Source organism: Herpailurus yagouaroundi, unplaced genomic scaffold (assembly GCF_014898765.1).
Source record: "Herpailurus yagouaroundi ecotype Mexico unplaced genomic scaffold, PumYag 199, whole genome shotgun sequence".
NCBI classification, from domain to species: Eukaryota; Metazoa; Chordata; class Mammalia; order Carnivora; family Felidae; genus Herpailurus; species Herpailurus yagouaroundi.
Window position 1 is genome coordinate 10,503,149 of NW_024412430.1, and position 13,871 is coordinate 10,517,019.

The window sequence follows — 13,871 nt, forward strand, 5'->3', positions numbered from 1 at the left end:
TTAGACATTGAGTCCAACACATAGCTGCCATCTTTATTTTGTCCCTATCCTCAATGCCTGGTCCACTGTTCCACTGTCAGCTAATTCACTTGGAAAATATTTATTTTATTATCATTTAAAAATTACATGTTTAGTATAGTATCTGTATAATAACAATTTCATCAACATTGTTTGAAAATCTGCATTCATGTAAGACATAATTAAAAATAATAATAACTAGACTAGAAGGCATTTATTTTTAATGCATTGTTTTGTGCCAGGTCCTCTGCTAGGGAATCTACGTATATCATTCCCACTATTCAGGTAGGTATTACTATTACTACCTCTCTCATAGATGAGGATACAGACGTCAAGTCACATGTACAAAGTCACACACTGCAAACAAATCATCATTTTTAAGTTCCAAACTTACCACACACATCTGGAGAGGGGCACACTTCTGGCAAGAAAAGCAAAAAAATAGGCTAGCACAGATTAAAAAATATTTTTTTAAATGTTTATTTATTTTTGAGAGACAGTGAGAGAGACAGAGCGTGAGTGGGGGAGGGGCAAAGAGCAAGGGAGACAGAATCTAAAGCAGGCTCCAGGCTCTAAGTTGTCAGCACAGAACCCGATGTGGGGCTTGAATCCATGAACCATGAGATCATGACCTGAGCAGAAATTGGACGCTTAACCAACTGAGCCACCCAGGCATCTCTAGCACAGATTAAATGTATTTGGCATATACTTAGAGAAACGGGATGTGCCATGCATAGGCCTGGTAGACAAAGGGAGCTTGCAATTGTGACCATCTTACCTGGAGACGAGCAGCTTCCCAACTGTACCGTAATGTCATCCAGGGCTACCAGTCCACAGTCCCAAAAACTTTTGCATAGGCTCATGAAAACCACCTGTAATTCAGAAAAATAAAACTATGAATTCCATTAACTGCATTGGAAATTCTTACAACCTAGGACTTACTTAGCCCAAAACATGCACAAGCAAACTACAGACCCCTCTTCATTGTCCACGTGAACTACGGGTCACGGGGGCATGAGTAACAGCTAAGCATTTATACGTGACCCTGAAATTACTTCTATTCTTTTTTTAAGTAGAGTCAAGCTCATAATGATATGTTGTGTCTATTAATGCCGAAATGAGTTCACATTCTTTAGAGAATTGAAAGAAGAAAGCAAGAGGTTAACTGATGGCAGAGGAAAACCTGTCAGGTTTTAAATATTTTCCCCAGATAATCCACGAAGTGCATACAGAGCTGATGGTATTCCAAGCATTTTTACACACATTTCCAGGGCAAACAGTATTGATTTTTTGGAAATGACTTTCCGGCAATGCGCTTCATTCATATTGTGAACAAAGTCCCAGTGATTTGCCATCTGGAGACTTATGTTCCATTTCCAAAGAAAAGATAAATGTCCCTAGATGGTATCACTAATAAAAGCCCTAAATGCAGTTATTTTATCAGGCCAAACATTTTTAGTCTTCTATGTGAAAGAAAAACAGGTCCATACCATCAATTATTGAATTCATTGTGTCAGAGAAAGAGAGAGCGGGAGAGAAGTTTTGCATTTCTTTTTCATTAGACCAATTTTAAAATCTTTTCATACACAGGATGAGCAAAGAGTACTTCTCACTTATATTAGATTCTCACTGTACTTTGTGGTTTACAAAGCTGCTTCGCATGCCTAACCTAATGTACACTGAGCATAAAGTCATTCAGTGCATGTGCAATCCCTCAAATACAAATATTAACTCAAACAAAGACAAAGAGAGATGTAACAGAAACCAAATCTCAAATTAGGAATAATGGGAGCACTTGATTTTTTTTTTAGATCCTGATATTATGTTATGTCTTCAACTTATCTGTGTTATCAGCAGGCTCTCTGTGCTCTTTGGTGATCAGAGCCATTAGAATACAAAATCTATTCAGAAAGACATTAAAACATTTTTTTTTAAATGTTTATTTATTTTTGAGACAGAGAGAGACAGAGCATGAATGGGGGAGGGTCAGAGAGAGAGGGAGACACAGAATTTGAAGCAGGCTCCAGGTTCTGAGCTGCCAGCACAGAGCCCGACGTGGGGCTCGAACTCACGGACCGTGAGATCATGACCTGAGCCAAAGTCAGACGCTTAACCGACTGAGCCACCCATGTGCCCCAGAAAGACATTTTAAAATGATGTAACAGTTTATAAGTATGCAAAATGCAAAACGTCTTAAAGCCAGTATCTTCAGAATAATTACTAATTATAATATGTATAAAAGTTTACTCGGACTGTATTCAGACAGCTTTAAATTATAAAAAGGATAGTTTAGAGCTACAACAATGTGTAACTCTGTCTCTCTATATATGTGTATATATACACATATATATATATACACACACATATATATATTCTATGTATAATAATATACATAGTATATACATAGTATATATATACTATATATTATATATAAAACATATACTGTATATATTATATGTATAAGATATATATACTATATATAAAATATATATACTATATATAAAATATATATACACAATATATATGCTATATATATAATATATATATTTTGTGTATATATATAAATATATATATATGTTTACAAGGGACAAGATGAAGGGCGGTGTTTTTGTTTTTGTTTTATCTCTGTTCATTTTTTCACCTTTATAGATTCTAGAGATTATTGGCAGGGTTTTCTACCTGCAGGATTTTTGCCGGGGAACATAGTCCTCATTTGCAAAGCAAAGGTCTATGTCATCTGCCCTGAATGCAGTTACATTTTATCAGTAATGTTTATTGTTATAGGGGAAAGAATAGTAATCTGTCTCCTAATTTACTGAATAAATTGTGCTGCAGAGAGAAAAGTCCTGGCTTTCCTTCTTTTTGGCAGTTTTAAAGTCTATTTTCCACCAGAATAGCGGAAAAGTACTTTTTCCACAATGAATCTGGGGTGGTGGAATGATTAGCGCTGTGAACCATTACCTAAGTAAGACTCAAGCATGTAGCAGGTAATTGTATTCTAAAAAGGAGAAATAGTAACACACTTTCAAGTGTTCGCTATAGCGAAATTTGATAATGACCATAAAACCAAACCAGCAGGCAAGTAAGCCAGCAAGCAAAAGCAATCAAACAACCCAAAATCTAAAAATATTGTACAGGAAATGAATAAACTATGGTACCGTAATCTAAGAAATAGGCAAACATTAACTCTGATAGCTTGTGGATATTAGTAGTGTGAAAGTCTATTTCTCTCATAGTGTTAAGTGAAAAAAAGCTGGTTATCATAGATAAAATTAAAATTAAAATAAGATAAATTACAGCTGGAAGTACACGGAAAAAAAAAAACCTTGAAAATTTACTTTTATGTTAGGCTCATGAAATTATGAGTATTGAACCAAATTTTCCCTTATTTTCTAAGCATTCTTTAATTTTGTTATATTTATAATTGAGACCAAAAAAAAAAAGAAAAAAGGAATCAGGGCATCTATAATTGAGATGTGGAATGAGTTATTATTTCCTACATTGGCAATGTTTATTACAGCAGTCACGAGGACATGTGGTTATCTAAATTAAAATTAAGTAAAAATCAAAAGTTAATTTCTTCAGGCACACTGGCCACATTTCAAGGGCTCAATAGTTATGTATGGCTAGTGGTCAAGTGAATTGGACGCAGTAGATATATAACATTTCCTTATTGCATAAATTCCAATGGGTAGAACTTCCTGGCTCTTTTTGAGGATTGCAAAAAATATGTGAACTGTCAACAGTGGGTTGAGTGAAATGCTAAAGATGTTCCGGGCATGAGGAGGCCACTAGGTTGTTCCTATCTTAGAACTCTTTCCACACTTAGAATACTAGCCAGACCACATGTTGTTCTGTCTTATAAAAGATCCATAGTCACTCCGCTATGAACTAGGTTCAAACTATGGCCTCCAACCTCAGATCTGTTTGGCACTTGCCTATCAGCATTCCAACACACAAAAGAAACCTGACAAGATCGGCTTGTTTGGTGGAACACACAAGATTTTTCCACTGTGCTATGAATAATGCTGATAATGTCAGCTCCTATTCTTGTCCCACCATCTTACATTTTGAGGGCTACTTGAAGTGGAAAGGTTACTTTAGGGTAGCTGGTCGACCAGGCAACCTAGTGACGGGGTCTGTGGTTGACTCAGGGAAAAGGGAAAGTCAAACATCTTTCTTCAGAACTCTGTCCCGAGGTCCAGCTAAAAATGTGACAAGAAGGGAACTGGTCTTGCTCTAAATTCTTGAGGGGATTAATCTCTTATTTATTTTTAGATCTTTTTAAAAAGAGTGTTTATTTCATTTTAGGCAGTATTTCAAAGCCAGTGGAATACTCCTATAGACTAGAAAAAAGTCCAAGTTCCTAGGCAACTTGAATATACTAATATCTATTTGAGATGGACAAAGTAAAATAACATATCCCTTAGGCAGGTACTCCTGATTTTATGCAAATCTCTTGAAAGTCAGGGGCAAATGAGATTTGTGTAAACTCCATTCTTCACTGTGTTAAAGGTTGTGTCCTTAGGTGCTGGTGATACTTCACAGTTTTTATTTTGATAGAGAATATTCATTGTTGAGAAACCCTACCTAGACAAACTTTGGAAACACATATAGGAAGTGACTGGTGAGCTACATAAATGTATCTGCAAACAGATAATTTTAAATATAGTCAAGTAATGATCAACAGTATTACTTAACTTAGTTTTTATCGTACTAAAAAGGGACAGTGCACATGGTCAATTATCTATAGCAGCTGTTCCTGTCTTGGCACTCCTGATATTTTGATATTTTAATATTATTATGGATCACTGTTTGTTGCAGGGGATGTTAAGCAGCAAACCTGATGTCTATCCATTAGATTCCAATATCACCCTCTGGTCGTGACAATCAAAAATATATCGAGACATTGACAAATGTCCCTTGGGGGGCAAAATTACTTCTGGCTGCAAACCACTGGGGGGTGATGGAAAACTACTGCGTGGATGATAGAACCTCACTTTATTCTACCCAATCAAAATAGGACAGTTATTGATGTTTTAAAAGCAGACTAGATGGAGTTAGTTTTCTCTTCCTCTGTATGTCACCAGGTGGTGGTTCTAATACACAATGAAATATCCTCAAATCCGAAAAACAAAAGGCAAAGGAGCCTAAAAACAAGAGACATGGACAAACACTCAAGCTGAATAATCATCCCTGAGATGATCAGGGCTCTACTGTTCCAATTTCCTGTTTCAGAAAACTTGAAATTGTCAAAGGGCCATTGATTCTTCTCTTTGTTTACATTTTTCTCCCTTTCCAAAAGGAATGGTCTATTCCCTCATAACAACATAATGGCAGGCAGCAGATCATAAAAAGTGAGAAAACTTTCCTCATAGTATGGAACTATAATTGTCTTCTAAAGTTATTTTGGGGGGGAGGAGGGTGGAGAGAGGGTCTGTATGGGAATCCAGCCACAAGGCTGGAGCTAGACGATCCCCAGGCCTATAAAAGTCCCTAGTTAAAACACCCAGGAAAGAAAAAGTAGATAAGTTAGTATGTCGGGAACTTACTTTCCCAAACCAAATCAGGTTAAATTTTTAAAAGAATTAGGGTTACTGATTTTCCACTTTATGAGGTGTCATAATTTAAAGGCTACCCAACACAATAAAGAGGATCTTGCGGAGGGAGGGCGGGGGAACCAAGCTTCCCTGAGAGGTGGGGAATATATAACTACACACTTTTCTTGTGCAGTTAAGAAGGATCATTTGCATGAAACAGGTAAACAATGGCTGAATTAACTGGTTTTTCACTGTCTTTTAAAGTAGCCTGTCTCCATGGCCTGCTCAATAGGCATAGTTGGCCACGTTTCTGGCTTAACCCACCACCTACTTTACTCATTGAAGAGCCCCAGTTGGGCCTATAATAAGTATGTGAATGACAGTTTCCAGAAAAAGCCTTCTATCTTCGCATAGAAATATTTCAATCCTATGCCAACAATACCATAAATTACCCATGTTCACAAAATGAACCTAGCTGGGTTCCTGTTCCAAGTGGTGGACCTCGACAATTTACCAGAGGGTTTGACTCGGAGTTAAATTTAACTTTTCTTCTGATGAGGTTAAAATCCTTTGAAATCCTTTGTGCAGATAAATTTGGGTATGGTGACTACAGAGTTGGTAGAATAATTATTCATAAAATTACTATAATCCAGTCCGCGAAGTTCCAGAGCCCTTCATTAAGATGCTATTGATGCAACTGCAGGATGTTCTACATAACGCAATTGTATTCGTTCAACTGTTTGACAATAAGCTGCCATAGAATTCTAAAAATAAAAATTAAAAAAAAAACATAAAGCAAAAGAAAACAAAAACTCTGGTATTAAGACACTTGGCTAAAGGGGTGGAATTTTCACGAATCCCTAAAGACAGGCTGAATGGAGCTTCCTCTAGAAGAACGGGTTTGGGACTAGCGTTTTTAGAATCCCAGCCATGTTTTGGGAAATAGTTGCTAAATTGTAACAGCATGCTTCCTGCAGATACTATATTTGGTCTTCAGATCCCACAAAAGGCAGAATGACCATGTGTTTTTAAACAAGTCTTTAGCTGACCAACACTTCTTTTTCTTAAAAGACCCATCTGTTTTAATTCAACTTTTGGCTTCGACGAGCAACAAAGATTAAGCAGCTTCCAGCTTCTCCCTGCGCGAGTCCCTCTCCTCTTAGGAGGCTCCCATCCCGGGGTGGAGGGCACACCGTGTTAGACCTGTGGATAAACTGTGGAATTTTCTCACTGCTATGTTGGTGGTAAATATTCAGACCTCTCAGCTCATTGATTTCAGAAGTCTGCATTAGTTTTGGATCTTTTGGTCACTGTAAAGAGAAGAGACACTCCAGGAGAGACCTCAGAATCAGTCATGTGTTAGAATCAGGGAAGGCCCAGAGACCCTGTGATAAAAACTGAGGATCGCACGACAGCCAGTTACAGACCCAGACATGAAATATCTTACGCCAAATCTCCAACAGAGCATATTTCATTGTACCAATCAGCCTATTTTCTCCTTTTTTTGCTTTAGGTATTTAAAAGTATGATTCTAGAATCATTATGTCGTATACCTAAAACGAATATAAAGTTATTATGTCTATTATACCTCAATTAAAAACAACAGGATTATGAAAGGCATGATTTTTAACCTCCTCAGTTAATAGCAGTGGACCAAACGTGTCTTGAACCTCTGTTTACAACCAGCTTCCTGTCATGTTGCCTTATGTCTGTTTATAAGGAGTTTCTGGTGAGCTGGCACCAGAACCTGAATCTTACAGGGATCATTGGCTACATTTAAAAACTGGTGAATGTAGGGGTGCATGGGTGGCTCAATCGGTTAAGCATCCAACTCTTGATTTCCACTGAGGTCATGATCTCATGGTCTGTGGGTTCAAGCCCCACATCGTATCAGGCTCTGCATGGACAGTGTGGAGCCTGCTTGGGATTCTCTCTCTCCCTCTCTCTCTGTCCCTCCCTTGTTTCCTCTCTCTCTCTCTCAAAAAAAAAATAATAATAATAATAATAAACTAAAAAAAAACCAAAACAAAAACCTAGCGAACGTGGAACCAGCCAGTAACCTCTCCTGTCTACTTTCACTGCAGTGACACTCTTCTTGCCCTTAGCTGATGACCCTATGTCTACTTAGGCCCATAGGGAAGAATGTTCTCAACTCCCCACAACCACACCTCCCACCCAAAAATGAGTTTTAGTGCTTCAGAGTCTAATTTACACCCTAATAAAAAGGACAGTGTTATTATATACACTTATCCCCTAAGTCACTCATTGTCACTGAAGGAAAATAAGTGTGAATGCCTTCCTGCTGTTTGCATGCTCTTGTCAGCAGGCAGGTTGGGCTGAAAAAAAGCAATTCTGGTTTATCTCTGGCCCACCTCCCTTAGAGAGGACCCTCAGCTAGGCACTTCCCTAACCCATGTAATGAAATGTAATGGCCAATTTAATTGTCATGTTCAAGGATGGACATTACACTATGGAGCTATCGTAGCTCACTTGGATGGAGATGTAAAAATGCCAATTATACCGGAAGACAAGCAGAGTGCAATCAACAAACAGCAAACAAGGAAGAATCTAGGTCTTTGTCTTGACCTTCATAAACTTCTCCTGGGGTCAGGAGAGGACAGCAGATACCTTAGCGGTGCCCTGCTAACACCTGAATAGGAATACTGACTTTGCTTCATTCGTGTCTGAGAAAGAGAGACAGTTGTTGGCCTTATTTTCACGGATTCCCAAGGGAAAGTGTAGATCCTTGACCTGGTGAAGGGCTGTGGCTTAAATCTTACTAAGCCCTTTGTAGCCTGGCCACAAGTTATTTGACCAACCCCTACTGATGGATAACTGGGCAGTTTCTAATTTCTCAACATGACAAACAATGCTGTGATCAATATCTAAATCTTTGTGCATAACCATGACTATTCCCTAATGATAACTCCCTAGAAGTAGAATTGTTATGTTAAAAGGTATTCATGGGTAGGGGCACCTGGTTGGCTCAGTCGGTTGAAAGTCTGACTTCAGCTCTGGTCACAACCTCGCGGTTCGTGGGTTCGAGCCCCACATCGGGCTCTGTGCTGACAGCTCAGAGCCTGGAGCCTGCTTCAGATTCTGTGTCTCCCTCTCTCTCTGTCCCTCCCCCACTCACACTTTACCTCTCTGAAAAAATAAATAAGCATTAAAAAAAATTTTTTTTTAAAAGGTATTCATGTTTGGGGGCTTTCTTTTTGAGACATGTAATTGAATTGTCATCTAGAAATATTATAGCAACTTATCCTCATACTAGAGCTTATGAAAATCTGTATTTCCTTACATCCTTACCATTCGTAGATCTAACTCATATATGCATATATGTATGTATATTTGGTTTTAATTGAAAGACTTATTTGTTTATAAATTTTTAATGTTTATTTTTGAAAGAGAGAGAGAGAGAGAGACAGCGCGTGAGCAGGGGAGTGGCAGAGAGAGAGAGGTAGAAACAGAATCTGAAGTAGGCTCCAGGCTCTGAGCTGTCAGCACAGAGCCCGATGTGGGGCTCAAACTCAAGAACTGTAAGATCATGACCCGAGCCAAAGTCGGATGCTTAACTGACAGAGCCACTCAGGTGTCCCCCAAAGGACTTATTTTTTAATTTATAAACCGAACAACACAAACAGTATACAGTATGAATATAACTATTAATATAAACAGCATACTCCACAGTTTTATAGTTTTAAAATATTTTCATCTATTAGACAAATGTGCTTTTATTATTTTTAAAATTTCTTTGATTACAAATGAGATTGGATATGTTTGTTTTCCAGTAGTATTCTTTCTTTCTTTAAGATTTTATTTTTAAGTAAACTCTATACTCAACGTGGGGCTCGAACCTATAACCCCAAGATCAAGAGTTGCATGGGGGCGCCTGGGTGGCGCAGTCGGTTAAGCGTCCGACTTCAGCCAGGTCACGATCTCGCGGTCCGTGAGTTCGAGCCCCATGTTGGGCTCTGGGCTGATGGCTCAGAGCCTGGAGCCTGTTTCCGATTCTGTGTCTCCCTCTCTCTCTGCCCCTCCCCCATTCATGCTCTGTCTCTCTCTGTCCCAAAAATAAAATAAACGTTGAAAAAAAAAAATTTAAAAAAAGAGTTGCATGTTCCACCAACTGAGCCAGCCAGGCACCCCAGTAGCATTCCACTTTTTCTGATTTGCCTGTACATACCTGTTGCCCACTTTGCTACTGCTTAGCTCATCTCTGCTTATTGGTTTATTAGAGTAAATTCATATATCAAATGCGGTAAGAGTTTGCCATATATGTTGTAATTTTTTTTTTCGGCCTGACATTTGCCTTTCAGATATGTTAATAAGGCCATCCTTATTTGGGGAATGAAACTAAGGGAGAACTAAATATCTTGGCTTAAAGACTAAGATGAAATAGGCCACAAATGGAAGTGTGTCCTTGAACATTGTATAGTCACATCTCTAACCTGACATCAAACATAAAATAGAAGTCACCGTCATTAGCAGAGTGGTAGGGAATGCCATGGAGAAGCAGCTGGGGGACTGTCTGGAGAGACTTCTCCTAGAGGTGGGTGCTGAAAAGATGAGGCAGAAAATAGCCAGAGAAAGTCACACAAGAAAGGCAGGAAAAGCTGGGGGTATCTATGCAAAAGAAAAGAAGGTATTCTTCCCTGGGTAGGGAGTCTTTATTAATGTGTGAATTGTCAATTTCCAATTAAGAGAATAGAGCTCATAGCTCCAGAGGCCAGAAAATATTTACCTGGTCTAAGAGCTCAGAAAACCAGAGGGTCCCCAGAGAATCTCAATGTGAACATCAAAAAATAATGTTGGCTCAGGACACCTGGGTGGCTCATTGGTTAGGCATCAAACTCTTGGTTTCGGCTCAGGTCGTGATCTCACAGTTCGTGAGATCCGGCCCTGCGTCCAGGTCTGCACTGACAGCATGGTGCCTGCTTGGGATTCTGTGTCTCCCTCTCTATCTGCCCCTCGCCCACTGGTTCTCCCTCTCTCCCTCCCCATCTCTCTCTCAAAATAAATAAACACAATGCCAGGAGGATAAATATGGTAATCCAGCAATATGCCATAAGATTAATTCCTGGGGAAAGTTCTAGAAGAATGCACGGACACAAAAAATACCCTCCTGCAAGCTGGTGTTAGCAACCAGAAGTTGTGCAAGCCAGTCTGTCCAGTCATTCCCCCATAAGTTGACATGAAATGCAGAAGCCTTCAACAAACACCTACAAGGAAAGAGAGGGAAAGCCAGAGTAGCTCAACCTTGTGTTGGTCATATTTCAAGTAATTTAGAATTCCTGGACTGACACTTGACACTGAGCTTAGCTTGAAAGACTCAAGAGGAGGCTCCTGTTCCATACTTAGCCCCCCTATTCAATTCCACATTAAAACTTGTTCCACTTGACAGTATAAATTTCCTTGCTCTGTGTACAGAACGACCCTAATCTGTTCTATAATGTGTTGATTATCTTGTCAGGAGTTAACGATCTTGCTATTTCTACTTTGCACTCAGCGGCCCTGCTTTAATTATGCCAAGATATTAACATTCTGGTGCAGCCATTTCTCAATGTTTCTGGACATCATGAAATGTGATAGGAAATCTATCTCCTCTCATGCATCTTGTCTACACATTCGTTTTCTGGTTCCTGAATCCCTTTATAGCAGGGTGTCTTGTTATTTAATGGCCACCAATTTATAAATCTCTCTAGTAAATCAGAAACTTACTAGACTTGCTTTTCTATTTGGATGAACTTCTAAGTAGTGACCTTAAAACTTTCAGAACCCTTTGGGGAGCCTGGGTGGCTCAGTCGGTTAAGCGTCCGACTTCGGCTCAGGTCATGATCTCACAGTCTGTGGGTTTGAGCCCCACGTTGGGCTCTGGGCTGACAGCTCCATGCTGGAGCCTGTTTCAGATTCTGTGTCTCCCTCTCTCTCTGCCCCTCCCCTGTTTATGCTCTGTCTCTGTCTCAAAAATAAAAAATAAACAGTAAAAAAACCAAAAGAACAACAACAACAAAACCTTTCAGAGCCCTAGATATATTTTTTAAAGCTTATTTATTTATTTTGAGAAAGAGAGAGAGTAGGGGAGGGGCAGAGAGAAGGAGAGAGACTGAGTATCCCAAGCAGGCTCTGTGCTGTTGATGCAGAGCCTGATGCGGGGTCTGAACCCACGAACCGTGAGATCATGACCTGAGCTGAAATCAAGAGTCAGATGCTTAACTGACTTAGCCCCCCAGGCACCCCAGAATCCTAGATATTCTACATCTAATGGCATTTTCATCATTAAAAGGCAAAGTTAAAAGAAAGACTTTAAGAGCAGGAATCCAAATCATGGACTTAAATTTCAATTTCTCTTTCTTTTTTTTTTTTTTTTGCTAAAAGAAGATTATTGTAAGAGGAAATAAGGAGCTAGAGAGAGCTATCCACAAGAACTGTGCTACACAACATGAAAAGACAGTTGCTGACGCTAAGATGGCTAAAGATATAGCATGTGGTAGAAGACACATAGTGGTCACCCTAAAACATGCCCTTATTACTTACAGAGTGATATGCTATTCTGATTTACATCATTAACTCCAGAGTCAAAACTTGAAGCCAAGTCTTCCTAGGCCACAAATCTCATTGTAACAAGTAAGACACAAGTTATGATTTCTTAAAGATTCAGAGAGGAAGGAGTACTTGAGATGGACTTTGAGAAAAGAGTGATCTCGGCAGTGATGATTCTTGCAGCATGATCAGTGGGAGACACTTGTTGATGAACCCTTTGTGGGAGGGAGGCGGGGGTCAGGAGGTGAGCATTTAAGGAACAAGAAACTGCACCAGAGCATAGATAGTAATCGAAGATGCATTTTCCAAGAAGTCTGAAGACAAAACGTGGGATTGGGTGGCAATTTAAATGGGTAAAAGGTAAGGGGTGGCTGGGTGGCTCAGTCGGTTGAGCGTCCAACTTTGACTCAGGTCACGATCTTGTGGTTTGTGAGTTCGAGCCCCACGTCGGGCTCTGTGCTGATGGCTCAGAGCCTGGAGCCTGCTTCAGATTTTGTGTCTCGCCCTCTCTGCCCTTCTCATGCTCATGCTCTGTCTCTCTCTGTCTCTCAATAATAAATAAACACTAGAAGAATTTTTTAATGGGTAAAAGGTAAAAGGAAGGTTTGTTGTTCGTCTGTGTGGCCGACATACGTTGGCAGTGTATAAAGGACTCGTGGATATTGAAGATTTTTTTTTAAATTTTCTTAACGTTTATTTATTTTTGAGACAGAGAGACAGAGCATGAACAAGGGAGGGGCAGAGAGAGAGGGAGACACAGAATCCAAAACGGGCTCCAGGCTCCGAGCTGTCAGCACAGAGCCTGACACGGGGCTCGAACTCACGAACCGTGAGATCATGACCTGAGCCGAAGTAGGACGCTTAACCGACTGAGCCACCCAGGTGCCCCGATATTGAAGATTTTTGAGAGAGGAATAATTTAGGAAATAAAGTCCCAGAGGAGGCAGGATGGATAGATGGACGGGCTGGTTTTGACTAAGAGCAAGGACAATACTTCCTCTGTCATATGCACCAGGTGACCAAGAGAAGCAGGTGAGGATTCAGAGAGAAACAGAATTGAAGGGGTTGGTGTTGAAAGCCTTCATCCTTTTGGGACATGAATCTGTGAGGTCATGTTCGAAGACTGAGGTGGGAAGAATCCAGTTGGGAAGCTGCAAGTGAAGACGAATCCGAACATCTGGGGGCGAGGAAAGAGAAAGGAAGTCAACGAGAGAGGGGAGGAATGGAAAGCTTTCCCAGAAGCATGGAGGGACATTGGAGATGAGTCTTATTTTCTCCAGCTGTGCTGAGAACCCCAGCACGTAGGGGGAAGGGGGAATGTATAGGGGGAAGATTATATAGGGGGCAGAAGATGAAAGTAGATGCCGAGCATTCCCAGAAATTGAGAGGACAGAGGTGGGAGAAGCCAGGACTGGGGGCGGAAGTGAGCATCACTGACCAGGAACACAGAATAGAATCCGGAGAAGCTGCACCAGGGGGCAGGGAAGGCATCTAGAAAATCGAGACGCCTGGTTAAAACCTCCTATCAGTCATTGGGAATAGGGAAATGATCCGATGTAAGGGTGGGAAGTTGTTTCCAAGGGGAGCGTTACAGCTTTTGGTTTTAACAAATATCATCACAAAAAGCCCCAAGGCAGACGTTGCGTATACGTGCCTCCGTGTGGCCTTATATCTGCTCCAGGAGCGTACTCTTGCCTGTAAGTGCTCCAACTCCTAATCCTCACAGGACAACTTGTTCAGGTGCCCGCCTACTAGTGATTATGGTTTCTG

The 13,871-nt window shown here is 40.2% G+C and overlaps 1 protein-coding gene across 5 annotated transcripts in view; it reads right to left on the bottom strand.

Annotated features, from left to right (window-relative positions):
• The window catches only part of MAMDC2 (MAM domain containing 2), a 398,140-nt gene that overhangs the window by 29,947 nt on the left and 354,322 nt on the right, over positions 1-13,871 (bottom strand). For all 5 annotated transcript variants that reach the window (XM_040449383.1, XM_040449385.1, XM_040449386.1 and 2 more), the window contains one exon: positions 797-890. In XM_040449383.1, the coding sequence (XP_040305317.1) occupies positions 797-890 (94 nt within the window). The remainder of the gene's footprint in view (positions 1-796; positions 891-13,871) is intronic.